Below are 15,573 nucleotides of genomic sequence, written 5' to 3' on the forward strand. Positions count from 1 at the left end.
GTACTCCTATATAGAATCAATTAATGTATAAATTTCACAGAAATGCAAGAAAAATATCTAACATCTAAAATAACACTTAAGCGGCAATCCTGTGTCTACTTACTTGGGGGTAAGCCCAACTGAACTTATTGGGACTTATGGCTGAGTAAACATGCTTAGGATTGTAAACTTGCCTTTCTTGCATATTGGCAGAAAGTTCACAAGAGCCAATGAAAACTGTTATTGCACCTAGGCCAGCATATTACAACAAACATCTCTTTCATCTTGTGCCATTACTGACTCCTATGGAGAGCAAGTAGGGTCTCACAGACCATAACAAATGTGAAACAGGTTTCTGAAAACTGCTACGTAGACCACCCAAGGACATCAGCTTAGGAGTACTTAAAACATTCTTTAAAGTTTGCCACATTTTAATAAGGTATGTCATGCCACAAAAGCACAGTGCTATTGTATCAGATGATATGCAGATCAACAAAAAAGAGTGAGTGCCACCAACTAACCCAATGAACTATAAAATTATACAAAAATCATTTTTGCCCCTTTACAAATTAAAAGTACATTTTATAAATAGGTAATCATGCTGAAACAATTGGCTCATGAGTAATGCTAGGACCACAACACTGGGTATGTAAGAATTTCAGAACACTTTTGACAAAATACCCCACCAAAGACTCCTGAGTAAGTTTAGCAGTCATGGGATAAGAACAGAAGTCTTTTTGTTTGTTAAAAACAGCAACTGGTTAAAAACAGGAAGCAGAGAGTAAGAATAAATGGGAAGTTCTTTCAGTGTTTTTGTTGGCATCCGTCTGTCTTGAGATAAAATGGAGGGCACCTCTGGGGGTGAAGTCAAACTGCTGTGTTATAAGCACTAAAGTGACCTCCCCAGGATGCAAACCTGAGCAGTGTGTATGGACAAAACCTCTCTCTCAGCCTCGCTGATGAGGTCCAAAGGAAAGCAGAGCAATACATTTGGCACAAGCGTGGCTGCAGGAGCTGCCAGAAAGAGGTGTACAAGGCGCCATCCAACCGCCTCAGGGACTCCTGTTAGGGTTTACTCCTTGGCCTTTTCTTCTCCCGAAGGTATCCGGCAAGGCAGCGGAGGTTTTGGTACAGAGTTCTCCTTCTCCTAGATGGGCTACGTTCCCAGGTTGGTGAGCCCCATCTGCCCCTCACTTTCCTCTACAGCACATGCAGAAACCACCTTCATAACTTTTGGACTCACTATTGGTTTTTTCTGCTCAACCCATTGGAGTCACATGCAGGGGAAGTCCCTAACTTACTGAGGGTCTGACACCCATTATTTTTTTTAGGACAACAAAACTGTAACATTAAAAAACAAAAACAGAATATACATTACAGGGTCCAGAGCTAGCTTTCCAAACTTAAGGCCATGTTAATTATGCTTTATATCGGGGAGCAACCTTTATTCTGCTGAACTCCACATTCTTTCGGGGTAATCTGTTGAAGGATGCATGCCAGCAGCAGGCGGAGCTAAAACCAAGGATGGGCAAAGCCGGAGCAAAAGTGTTTTGCATTAACTTATCCACAATAAAGAAAGCTATTTCAGTTTTCACCATCACAACCTCAGATTATAATTATCAATCCTATGCAGAAGTGAGACCCACTGTACCATTTCAGATTGTACAAATCAGTATTCATGGATAAGAAAGAAGCAAATGCCATTTTCAAACTATTTTACTACAGCTACCAACATATGCAACTTCCCTATAGTCCTCAACTTATACTAATTAAGAGAAGATAAGGCACATTTTTGAACCCTTTGAACCTCTGTGAAAATCGCTCTTTGGTGATTTGTGAAAACTCAGCAGGATGCAAAAGTGCTTGTGCATTTAGAGTACGAAAAATGTAGGATGCAGGAATCACGGTCCTGACTCTGCTGATTTTGCTCTCAGCAATGTTGCTGCTAACCATATTTGAATTATTATATGATAAGGCCACTATTCAAAACAAAAAGAAAAAAGACGGCGAAATTAAACAATATTTAAAAATTAGGCTGAAGCAGCTGCCAGATCCTACAAAAGAAGATGTGACTCAGACATAATTCCAATTTTTTTAAAAAAAAAAATCAGTTGAAAGAAATCTTATTCTTTCTGTTGAAAACTTGGTGGTAATGTGTCTTAATCCGGACCTTATGTCAGATCATCACCTCTGCCATTCTAAGTTTGCTGTCAGTTCTAAAGGTAAATGTTTCCTTTGCTTACTGGCTAAGGACTAGATCAATACATCCTAAAAGCTATTCTGCATCAACGAAGTCTGATACAGTTAAGACATTAAGGCTTCTCTGCTTCATAACATCTGTTCTAAGGTTTCCAAGGGATTCAACATGCATAGCTCCCACTGACCCAGTCTAAAATTAGAGATCATGTTTCTGGTTAGTTTTGAATCCTTTTCTCTATTCCTAAGAAGAACTGGATTCCATAAGTACCAACACAAAGAAATATACAATACATTAGGCATTACGTATAATATCAAGTAAACATTTAAATTACTATGGGGAAGAAAGCACAACTGATAGCATCTAATACTTATAGAACTTCCAAATTATACTGCCAACATTACCTAAATAATTTTGACAAGTTAACTTGTAGGGAATGTCATCTTAAATTTACAGACAAAGAAAACACACCTAAGGGATGAAATTATGTCAGTTTATATTTGTATTCTTGACACAATTTTTCACACTGCTCTGTTTTCTATCACAGCAGAGAACTATGCTGCAAGAAATGGAATTTTACAATAAAGGTCATTGTAATGTTGGAATCACATAATAAAATAGCCATGTTTAAAATGCTTATGTTGATGAGACCTTTAAAACTTAGGTTTGAATTAAAAACGCTAATTTATCATCAACAATGCAAAATTGCATTTAAAATCTATCTAGTTTTGCACATAATATACACTGCTATCATCTTCATTTGGCTACCTGCATTTTCAATTATTATTATTATTTTAAAAAACCACAAAACCAAAACAACATGTGAAAAGCAAATGAATTCTAATTACTTTATACAGACCTTGCATCTGGTAACTGTATGGAGCCTGTCCTGGCTGGGGAGTGCTAAAACTTGCACCATAGCTCAGAAAGCCTGTCTGTCCAGGTGACTGTGTTTGTGATAATCCGCCTTCTGTCTTGATGCCTGCCCACAATGCACCTAAATCAGTTAGTGATAGCAAAGCTAGTTGTTCATATTTTAACAGAGGGCATTAAATAAAATCACACAAGTATTCATGTAAGTATGCAAAAGGACACCAACCCATAATCTAGTTAAGCTGCACTATCTGAACTGACGCAACCTTTCTACTTTAAATTCTTGTTTAATTTAAATCTTGCATGAACATACTGTAGATTCACCCATTTAGCAATCGTTACATTATCAGTATGAAGGAACAGTGACAGTTTTAGCTTAAAATTGTGAAATTATAGATGTTTAAAGCACATTTGATACTATTATACATTTTTTGTTTTCTGCTCATTCAGAAAGACATTAGACAACTCGTTTTATTAATATAAGTATTTCTTCTATAACTTTTCACATGCAAGAGCTTAATAATTAAAGAGGGTCAGAATATCAATAGGGAATTTCATATTTACAAAGTCCAGCATGTGAGTTAAAACTTTCTTAGCTACCGAAGTTGCCAGGTTTTACAGTGCAATCCTGTACATGAATTCAAGGGAACTGGGCAACTGCATATAGGATTTCCACTACCTGGGTCCCAATGCTTTAGTTGGTTTAGTTACCAGGGGCCAACATTAACACATACAGTAAGTACCTTTTACATCTCAATAGTTTTAAGATTTTTCCTAGACATTTTCAAACAGGGGTGAGAGTGGGAAAATTATCTCTTTTTAAATTATTGCTTGGGCCTATAGGCACATATCCATTATTAACTGCAAAAGGTATACAGCCTTTTTGCCATGTAAACAATACAGATCCCACACCTTTGAGATGTCTCTTCAGACTGGAGTAACATTATATAGTCTTTTTTTATTTCTTTTCTTATTGAATTTCATCAAAATTCAAATATCTACAACCCTAAAAATGATTTAATTAAATAAATGCAATCCAGAAAATTAAAATGTATTTAGCCTGATAAACAGATAGAGACAAAAATAACATTTTGCAGCCTGCCATATGCATTGGCACCTCACTGTCTGGTTTGCATCCACACCATAATAGGCCATTATTTTATGTTGTGTTGGAAAAGGGTATTGCCTGCAGCCCAGTTGTACAGGTAAGTTTTAACTGCTGCAGAGAATCAGTGACATTCGGCAATGCAACTGAAGCTCAGCCCCGGGATTCTGAAGTGAGGCAAGATGCATGCAGGTGGTGACAGGAAGACCAACAAATCCGTTGGAGCTAATCTGGTGATTTGGCATACAAAATAAAATCACCATGTGGATTATGCACTTGCGATTTTAGCTATGACAAAGCTGCATGTAGACCATGTATTGGTGTGTAAGCTGCTTCTCCTTTATAAATACCCTCAATTATTTTTCCACTGCAAATCATCCACTCTCAAGGGTGGACTGAAAAGGAGAAGCAAGTGTCATGATAACATTGCAAGCAGCTGGGGAGTAAAATTTCATTCCCCACGTGGCAGCTATATTGTGAAAAAGCAATCCTAACTCTTTTAAACCTCTTCTCTGCATTAAGAGGGAAAACTCATGAATGGTATGATGGTAGTGATGGGAATTATGCTGATGCATGAATATATGTATGTGAATATGTGTATTTAACCTAATTCAAATAAATAATAAACTTCCAACAGCATGTCTGATAAAGAAGCAGTAACTGAAAACCATCCTGCAATGGAGGAAATCTGCATTTTAAAGTCTTTTTAACAGTTTTGCTGAAGCATTAGAGCCAAGACAGTCTTAGCAACCAGCTGTCGGTGGCAATCATCTCCACCAACCAAGCTCACTCTGTTACAAACATTATTTCTCCATTCTCTCATTGTACAATATAATAAAAAGCCTTTGCCAGAGTGTTCCATAAAATGTTTAGTTACTACAGAGTAAATTAATCAGTGTTCAATTATAAATTCAGTTCTGATTTGTTATTACAGCTATCTTTGTGATATATCACACCGTATTGAATCGTTATCAAGTATATATAATTATATCAAAAGGAGTTTTTAAAATTTTGCTGTTCAGAAAAAGGGGGGAAAGAAACACAAAAACAGACCAACTGGCAATATTACAAAAAAAGGATATAAACCCTAAAACAAGAATGTAAACTGTATTAACATAACAAAGTAGCAACAAATAACCAAACTGCATTGTGATCAATTTTCCTATTCTAACAGTTTAAGAATAAATTTCAATTATTTTTTAAAAAATGTATTTTAAAAAAATCAGTTCTAACACTACAGGAATAAATCACAAGTGGCCAAAGTTTTAATTTTTACTTTCATTTAAAAATAAACTTGAAAGTATAATCCTGATAGTCACTCTACTAAGATGAAGTTTAAAACAGGTCACAAGATTATTTTTGCTAGATTTAAGCAAATACAAAAGAAACGGATTTGTAAATGCCAGTTAAAGAAAACATAACCCATTATTTCCCGAGTTTCAGTCAATTTAATTTGTTGGTTAAGATGGAAATCCTGGTCACACTTTATTAGAGAATAAACCCCAGTGGACTTATTTTCCATTGTATAGGGAGATAGTATAGTTCAGAAGTCCTCAATGGTGAGCTCAACAGTGGGGATCACCAAAATTTTTAGGGCAACGTCCTTCCAGTTGAGATGAGCCAGTGCCCTTCTCAGTCAACATCTAGGGAGAGAAAGTGTAAAGCCTTTTTATATGAGGCAGTACTTTTGGATATATTATTATGTAGTTCTTTGGCTCCTGTTTCAATTGTGGAGTACTTCTTGGTTTATTAACGGTTGTTTTAAATAAAATTGTGGGTTGCTTTTATTGGGTATGTTTAATAGCTGCCTTGGAAATCTAGTAGTAGTAGTAGTAGTAATAATAATAATAATAATAATAGTATACCGTCCTTCACCTGTAGACCCCAGGGCGGTTCATAACACAAAAATACAAGATAAAAAACACAAAATATATAATAAAACCGGAACAAAAACAAACCAATACCACCCCGCATCCCACAACACATTTAAAAGGGCACCTTATGTTAATGGGACTTAAGTTTGGTTGAATTATTCTTTCTATATTTCATAAGAAATACTTTAATAAGTAAAATGCAGCAAGGGCATCTACATGCACCATGCATGCTAGGAGCGTCTTTAACATTCTTAATGCTCCATAAAGAAAATGTGCACTGATCTTTCTGTTTATTACACAAACCATAGATATAGCTTGGTTCTTGTCATAGGACATTCAAGTACCTAATATAGCAACATATACCCACAGACTAGGAACCAAATGACCCTCCTTGCTCTGTTACTCCATTGGAAGCATCTGACAACAGAGGGGGAGGGGGAAATTTTCAGGAGCATTCTGAAAATCCGTTCTACTGGGTTTGCATATCCTCCAGAACAGATTTTTGTGGGACACTGGGGACTGCTGATGGGACAAGGAATTTTTAAAAAATAACCTCCCCTCTTCTACCAGCAGATACTTCCCTCTGGATCAAAAACTCTTGTGTTTCTGCAAGGACATTAGTTGGAAATAGCCCATAGCAAGAAAGTGGGAGACATGAAAGATGCTGCTAAATACTGAGGAGTGCGATTCCAAAATCATGGAACAATGCTCTACTTCTTTTCAGGCCTCAGTGGTTTTGCAACATATGCTTAAGCTACTAAAATGTGGTATTCTGTCACTAAGTAACGCTGCATTCATCAGCAAAGTGACTTCACAGCCCAATGTCACCATCTCCCCCAAAACTTTACTCACCATATGATGGGATTCCATAGGGCTGACCAGGCTGTGGGTACGTTGAATAACCTGTGGCTTGTTGCATCCCTGTGGTAAACTGTGTCTGCCCATATGCAGCCATCGTTTGTGAAGGAGTAGGAAGAATATGCGGGTATGGTCTGCTGTTCGTTGCAAAATGACAGAAAACAGGAAAGCCTTTGTATTAGATAGAAACATGCAAACGTTTTGGTTAAGCTGCATGACAGAATGTAAATTCTTTGGCCACTGTGCAAAACAAATTAATTAATTAAACAATTTTCTACGTCTAAAGATACATTTGTAGTTATTCTAAAGTACAACCTCTCTCAAGGGTAAACTGATTTCAATTATGATTTAGCAGATGGATTCAATTATAATTATAAATGAGGTTTAACTCCACTTTTTTTTTCTTTTTTTTAAACGTAACAGACATCTTACTTGGACGGGTATATCTGTGGTGGGGAAAACTGGTGAGTTTGTCTTGGGCTGAAGCCACTGCTTCCAATTGCTGTACGGAGGAGAAAAGAAAGCACATGGAAGTGTAAACACACACATCTAACCTAAATATTATTTCTGTTAAAGGAACTTTAGAAATTTAATGAAGTTTAATAAAATTAAAACAGCGCCAAGTAATACTTTACTAGATCCAGGCTAGCACAACAATCCTCAACATCTTTATTGCAAATTAGGCTTTTGCAATTGCTCTTAAGGGACCGTTTTAAAAATATGTCACACTTTAAGGCCTTTTTAACACACCCTGTCATATTTCTAGCCATTTAATTAACTCTCCACTTTTCTCACAATTTTGCACTTGAATTAAATGAATTACTCCATGCATGGTTCTTAAATTTAAATGCTGTAAAATGTCAGCATTTTTATACAAGGGTGACATTTTAGTGAGTCAGATATTCTTCAAACCCACAATCATACTTCCATTTTTCCTTCCCAAGAACTATAGCCACTACTGAAAACAGCTATTTAGCACATGGTAGTGAGGAATGAAACAAATGCCAATAAGGGAGCAATTCCTCTTCAGCGTTTTATTATTTATTCCTTCCAATGACTGTGTGTGACTTAGGAAGCTGCTTTACACAGAGTCAGACCACTAGTCCATCCAACTTAGTATTATCTGCACTGACTAGCTGTAGCTTTACAGACAAGGGACTTCCCCATTCAACCTAGATATGACACCGATTGGACTCAAAACCTTTTCATCGCAAAGCATGTTTTCAAGCACAGTGATGGCTGAAGACATTCACGCTGCTATGGAACCAAAAAGGAAGCATTCCTTATTGGATTTTCTCAGCTAGAATCTTAAAAAAAATGGCAGTGTACCAATACTGAGATTGTAAAACTGACATATCAAATTTGAAACCTTGCATAATATTTTGTGACATTTTGGTTGGCCTTTAAAAAGTATTGCAGGCAGGCATAGTGGGCAGCATCCAGCTAAGTGCTCCTCAGAAAAGACTCACTAAAATTAAAGGCCTAATTTACTCATGTCCATTAATTTAATAGATTTACTCTGAGTAGGACTAACACGGAACGCAACCCATTTTTTTCAGCAGTAAAACTGCTGAAGCATCTTCATTGTTCAAATATACATTTCTTTTTCTTTGTCAAGATTGGGGGCGGTGTTAAGTTTGCAGCAGTAGCTGGCTATGAACAGTGCAGATTGGCTGTTACCTCCCTGCTGCAATAACCGGGACAGCTTTGCACTTAAAAAAATAGGTTCTCACCACAGCTGATAAACTTTTGTCTTCACACAAACTTAGATTTTTTGAGGTAAAGCTATCTGCTTTATATATGCCAAATAAAATGTGGGCTTGGACTACTCTGAGACTAAAGGGTGCCCAGTAAATGTCACCAGTATTTCAGCTAGTAAATGTCTGTATTTCAGCTAAGAACAGAAGAGCGCACAGAAGAAAATATTGGTAGACCAAACTGAGGCTACTAGACTCACCTGGAACTGGAGCCCCATTGGACTCAGCAGAACTTACTTCTGAGTAGACATATATAGAATTTCACTATTAATTTCAAAATAGACTTGGCAGCTAATAAGTGGCAACCGCTGCCAATAAGGGGAATACACACATGAAAATCCACAGAATGTATGGTTGTCTTTACTCAGAAACAGTTTCCTAATTAAATATCTGAAACATATATGGGTATCATATTTATACATGGCAAATGCTTCCTTACCTGATCCTGAAAAACTGTCTAAAGACCCGTCTGCTGTTGTAGTAGCAATCTCACTGCTGCTCATTGGCTCTGTTTTAACTAAAATATAAATAAAGTGTGTTTTATGTTCACTATGACTGCAATCCAGACAAATTTCCCTGACAGTCAGTAAAACTGAACTCAGTGGGGCTTACTTCTGAGTAGACATGCACAGAATTTCATACTTGTGCACAAACACTCATGCATACGTGCAACACACTCGTACACTAATTGCTTATGTTCTTATATACTAATGCAGCACTAATTCTAAGAAACACAAAGCTTATTTTGTACATTTATTTTTCTATAAACATATTACACACAAAATTATGTACATCTGTCCGAAATGAGTAAAAACCATTACAACAGAATTGTTTATTGCCTTTCTAACAAGTCTCTCAGGTGATCTACATAACTGCCAAAAAGTTATAATCATAGAATCATAGAGTTGGAAGAGACCACAAGGGCCATCGAGTCCAACCCCCTGCCAAGCAGGAAACACCATCAGAGCACTCCTGACATATGGTTGTCAAGCCTCTGCTTAAAGACCTCCAAAAAAGGAGACTCCACCACACTCCTTGGCCACACTGTCAGGTCAGTACAATATTAGGCTGCAATCCTACAGCATTTACTTGGGAGCAAGTCCAATTGAACTTGGGTAGACGGAAACAGAATTCTGCTGTTACTAAACCAATTATATAAGTTAGTGTACAAGCGGCGACCATTTTGCACAGGGGTTCTGTTCCTGGTGTAGGAGGAGCATGCATAACCCCAATTCACCCCCATTCTGCCCCGCCCCGCATTCTGTCCTCTTCTGGTTCCAAAAGGACCTGCATGTAGGTAGTGCAAAATGGTCGCCGCCTGTACTTTATTCTAACTTTTTACACCTAATCTTTATAACTTTCAGGACATTTCATGATACAGTAACAAACACAGGGTCACTGCAGTACTCTTAGTTATTTTACATTCTGCTAAACTATACATTCACAGGTATCTTTAATATTCAAAGTTTTGTACATTTCAAAGGAAGCTGCCTTGCACTGAGCAAGACTATTGTACACATTAGCAGGAGCTCTTCTAGTTTCAGACAGGAGTTTTCCCCAGTCCTACCTGGAGATCACAGGTATTAAATCTGTATCATTTTACATGCAAAACATGTGATCTACCACAGTGCCCCTCGCAACTGTAGTCTACCTTATGTTTCTTAACTAGGATAGTGGTGGATGCATAGTTGGTCTTGCAACAGGAGTGGAAGATTGGGTTTAATTAGCTGTTGCAGGGATTCCCCAGAACTCTCTGGAGCAAATCTGGGAAGGGTGTGGGGCATGAGCAATGCCCTGTAACTAGAGAGGATTCCCAGAATTTGACTAGCATAAGCTAAGTGTGGGTTAGTACGGCTCATGAGTAAACTAAAGCCCTTATAATAAAGTAAAACATGAATTTATTTATGGAATCAGAAATTTACAGGCACTTGATAAATTAGAATGATCATTATTAATACTGATTCTAGATATAATAAAACCATTTATACTTGAGATAATTAAAAACACAAAAACAGCAAATGCATTTAAAACAAGACTAAAATACAACGAAACAGACACTTGTATTAAAATTTATCCAGCTGTGAAAGCCTATAGGAACAAACATGTCTTCAATTGTTTTGGAAAGTGCAGATAGTGGGTGGTGCCTGTCATATTTTGTAAGGAATGCTATTCCACAGAACAGGGGCAGTGACACTGAAAGCTTTGCTTTCACTTACTGTGGAACAGGCTTCTTTGGAACTTGCAGGAGGAAATCTCCCACAAACTGCAACGACATACAGGGTTCATAAGCAATAAGGAAGTTTCTCAAGTAACCTGGTCCTGAGCTGTATTGAGCCTTATGTTAGCAATCAACACCTTGAAGTTGGCCAAGTAGTAGATCGGCTGCCAGTGCAAATCCTGAAAGCAGCTCCAGACTAACCCCAAAGGTTGCACCAGCAGAGCACATTGCAGTAATCAAACTGTAAGGTTCCCAATGCATGCACAACCATGGTCAAGCCAATCTTGATCCAAGAATGTCCATAGCTGTCTTACCAATTAAAGTTGGTAAAAGGCATTCCTAGCCATTGAGGACACCTGCACCCCCAGTGACAGAGCTGGAGCCAGGAACATCCCCAAACTATATAGGCGCCTACTTCTTCAGTGAGAGCACAACCTCATCTAGGACAGGCAATGTACCGGTATCAACTTCTCTGACCTGGGAGTCACTCACCCACCAAGGCTCCATCTTCCCAGGATTCATGACAGTCCAGGAGGAACAGCAACAACATCACACTCCTCCTGTCCCTTTCCTGAGAGAGGTCATCCAGTAGGGTGACCAAGGAATGCCCAGTTCTGAACCTGGGTCTGAAGACAGATTGTAATGGGTCAACCCTCTCAAGTTTCTTGTCCAAACAGGGTATTAACAACTGGGTAGTAGTTGTAAAATACCACTGGGTACCGGGTGGTTCCCCCCCCCCATTAATGGCCACACAATCACTTCCACAGTGGCTAGCACCACCCTATCATGAAGTTGCATACATCACACACTGAACCCACCTAGCCATGTTTCCCTAGCTAGCTTCAATCAGGCTGCAAAAACTGAAACTGCTCCCATTAAACATGGCTTGATGGAGTATTGGCATCTCACATTCTATGGAGACAAATGGCATTGTCCTCAGGCAGGTCACAAAGGGTCTCTGAGGTACCCTGGACTCCATCCACCAATATGGGTGTCAATAGCCTATGAACCACATATTCACTAGTTCCGCTTGCTGACTTTTAGAGAACCCAGTGGAATCAATGATGTAGGTCTTCTTCGTTGTTTTCACCCCCATGCAGTAAGCACAATAGGGTGCTCTCACATGTTTGGTCATCTTTGCAGTGGGACTCCACTACCTGCACTCTAGCCATCGTCTGGTCTTTTTCATCACATGCAGCTCCCCAGTATACCAGGGAGCTGAATATGCTCCACAGTGTTGGAGAGAATGCTCAAGATCTATCATATCTACAACCTTCTGCATCTTGTCAATCCAGGTGTTCTGCAGGATTGCCAGTTCTATTCACCAGAAAATTTCACAGGAATCCTTTGTGGTCCACAAGTCTCCGGGGACAGACCATAATAATGGGTCCCACACCCCTACAGGGGAAGTTGGTACTATTAGCCCAAACTGCACCAGGTTGGAAGGACGAGCAGTTCAAAAAGCAACCATGGCAAAGTTCATACCTAGCCAGGTATTATAGCTGGCAGACTATTCTATTTCATTTGGTTACAAATAGTACAAAAATCCCAAAGCCAACTTGAAAACACTTTTAATTATCACTATACCACACTAGCACCTCTCCTCAACCAATATCCAAAGAGGTTTTCCTAATTTAAAGCTTCCCTTGTGGGTAAAAGTTTGTGTTTCTATTGGCTGAGTGAGAACTGAGAAAACCAGGCCAATGAGGATAATAATTTAAACCTTCAACTTTATGCCACACATTATATGATCCCAGTCCTTTAGTCCTGAAGCACCTGTGATACATTAACCCATTCACATCACCTGTTAACTGGATATTTCTGGCACAGTGGAGTGGGAAAGGTGTGAGACTTCAAATCATGCATTCTCAGTGTTTCCCAAACTTGGATCCCCAGCTGTTTTTGGACTTCAGTTCCCATCATCCTTGATCCCTGGTCCTGATAGTTCGGGATGATAGGCGTTGTAGTCCAAAAACAGCTGGAGACCCACATTTGGGAAATACTGCACGACTACTGGGAATGACACTAGAAGTTTGCACACTAGAGTCTGCAAAGATGAAACTGGGTTTTCATACAGTCAGTTCGTCCTAATTTTTTCGTAAGGCCTGATGCGCAAAAGACCACCAAGGCCATCAGGAAGAAAATAGCACTCAGCAGGGCATACACAGCAGCTATGCTGTAAGGGCTTCACCTTCTCAGATTGCTCCATACCCACACATTATATTAAAACATTGCCAAAGTGCAAATAAGCAATTCTGTATTGTAACCTATTGCAGGACAGGTGTAAGAGTTTTGGAGGATCCCCAAAATCTGGCAGTAAAATACACTCCCAAAGGAGCTCCAAGCTTAAAAACAAATAGATATTTTAAATGTGGAAAAGAAGAGTTTTGACATACACCCTCTTTTCTGAAACAAATGCCTCAGAATGCAGTGAATGTGCTTAAAACCACTTCTACCACATTTTAGAAACCACACTATCCAAGTAAGCTGAAACTCTACTCAAGCAATGCTGGAATTCGGTCCAGCCTTGAATACATTTTTCCTGTACTGCCAATTGTTTCTTCTTCCAAAACCATATTTATATTCTGATACTTCTCTGAAGAATTTCCCCCTGCTCTTGGCCCTATGAGTTCCATCCCATCCTTCCTACAGCAGTTAGTATATCACTCATATTTTGTGTGCTGTTGACACACTACTATAGGTCAAAGCTTTGGGAAGAAATAGGTCGTGGGCTTTTGGAAGAAAAGTACAAATTCAAACTTCAAAATGCATTAGCCATTTAGCCAATCTTTACAATAAACCCCAAAAATGATTACTGAAAAATTGACCTAATTTTAAATGATAGGTAAATAACATTTAACATGTTTCTTTTCTAGGTAACATACAGAAGAATTATTTCTCCTATTATATTCCTATAATCTTAATCACCCATTAGATTCACTCATAAAATGCAGAACTATTACAGCTTCTGATAACAAAGTGTGCCCTCTATTTTCCACTGGAATACATTTTGCAGAACCGCAGGAAAAGCATGGCCATGATGAGACTGAGATGTGCAGATGTCTTTAGCGTTCCAATGCTCAGGTAAATTACTATACTGAGCATCTCATTATTTATTTATTTATTTTTATTTAGCTATACTGCTTAATTACAGTTGTCACAAAGGTTGAAAATTCCCTACCCTGATCCATGGAAAATGCAGGTAGGAGAGATATCGGGTGGGATGAGGAGGTTCCTCCTCTAAATTTATGGAGCATGAAAAGAAGCTGGGCAGGTGGAGATCATCTATTTTACTTTCACTAATCAAGAAGTCCCTGGAGCACTTATGAGTGTAGGTGTACCCATTTAAAGCATATTCTGCCTGCCTGGCACTCAACTCCTAATTCCTGAAAGAAGGCAAAGCTGGGATGCGTTGTTAGGCTACAGCTACCGTCATCCTTGACCATTAACTTTGCTGGGTGGGCTTACGGAAGTGGAATTCATCTTGTGAAAGGTCAGAGATTCTACATCCCTGACATGAAGAATCACAGGATACTATTACTTAAGTAATACTGTTATCTAAGAGAATAATTCCCCATAATCTTTAAGTGAACATTACTTTCTTAATAATAATTAAATATTCATACTACAGAAGGCTGAAAAATATAAAGTTAAAGTCACATTACATTTGGTTCTTCAGTAGGGATGGCACTGAAATGCTCAATACAGTGGTACCTCGGGTTAAGTACTTAATTCGTTCCGGAGGTCCATTCTTAACCTGAAACTGTTCTTAACCTGAAGCACCACTTTAGCTAATGGGGCCTCTTGCTGCCGCCGCGCCGCTGGAGCTCGATTTCTGTTCTTATCCTGAAGCAAAGTTCTTAACCTGAAACACTATTTCTGGGTTAGCGAAGTGTGTAACCTGAAGCGTATGGAACCTGAAGCATATGAAACCCGAGGTACCACAGTACCTGGTTTCATAAACTGACTTGTCCAGATTGTAATGCTTGACTGTGTTACAAATTGTATATCACATCCCTGAAAAGTTAACTTAGAATGTTAAACTATATTGTGCATGATCAGTTAGCATTCAATAGACCAGGTACCCCAACCCAGCTGTGCTTTGTGGGTGAATTTGTATAGGTTATTTTTAGAGCTAACCTCTCTTGCTGTTCATTGCTGTGAAATTACATGACTGCGTACTCTGCTACTTGGTAACTGCATCTGCAGAAGTCCCCCCCCCCTTCAGTTAGCCATTGACATCTGATGAATCTCACAGGTTGCTGTGAAACACATGGTCAGATTAACCCTTTGATGCACATCTTCTCTACCAATTCAACCAATTATCCTGATTGTTTAATGGAAATATTTTATGCTTGTCCAGATTCAAAACGCTTTTTGGTCTCAAATGTGTTTGCTTACAGGAGGATGTCTCTGCCATAGATGGTGCTGTGGGGTTGAGTCACACCAGGTTTAACCAAACTATAGTTCTCAGGGGTTGATACAATATTGCACATGTATGAAGTCCTAGTGTTCACGCCCATCAGCAAGCAAAAGAAGTTGTCCAGCCACCGTATGCTCTGAAGTTAAGCATTTACGAGCACTGAAGACAACAAGGTGCTTCAGTTTCAAAAGATTGACATGCAAGTTCTGCTACATACAATGATTCTCCAAGGAAAACACATTGGAACACCCCAAATCATTTGCCCATATATATGCACAGAAAATAGTAG

At 38.7% G+C, this 15,573-nt stretch overlaps 1 protein-coding gene across 11 annotated transcripts in view; it reads right to left on the reverse strand.

The window, feature by feature from the left end:
• The window catches only part of EYA1 (EYA transcriptional coactivator and phosphatase 1), a 92,846-nt gene that overhangs the window by 54,412 nt on the left and 22,861 nt on the right, over positions 1–15,573 (reverse strand). For 8 of the 11 annotated variants that reach the window (XM_081204633.1, XM_081204626.1, XM_081204624.1 and 5 more), the window contains 4 exons: positions 9,083–9,160; positions 7,319–7,388; positions 6,881–7,023; positions 3,036–3,173 (listed from right to left, as the gene is read on the reverse strand). In XM_081204633.1, coding sequence (XP_081060759.1) covers positions 3,036–3,173; positions 6,881–7,023; positions 7,319–7,388; positions 9,083–9,160 — 429 coding nt within the window. The remainder of the gene's footprint in view (positions 1–3,035; positions 3,174–6,880; positions 7,024–7,318; positions 7,389–9,082; positions 9,161–15,573) is intronic. The other 3 variants (XM_081204625.1, XM_081204629.1, XM_081204627.1) reach the window with 1 other exon arrangement.

Source organism: Podarcis bocagei, assembly GCF_964188305.1.
Source record: "Podarcis bocagei genome assembly, chromosome: 8".
Lineage (NCBI taxonomy): Eukaryota > Metazoa > Chordata > Lepidosauria > Squamata > Lacertidae > Podarcis > Podarcis bocagei.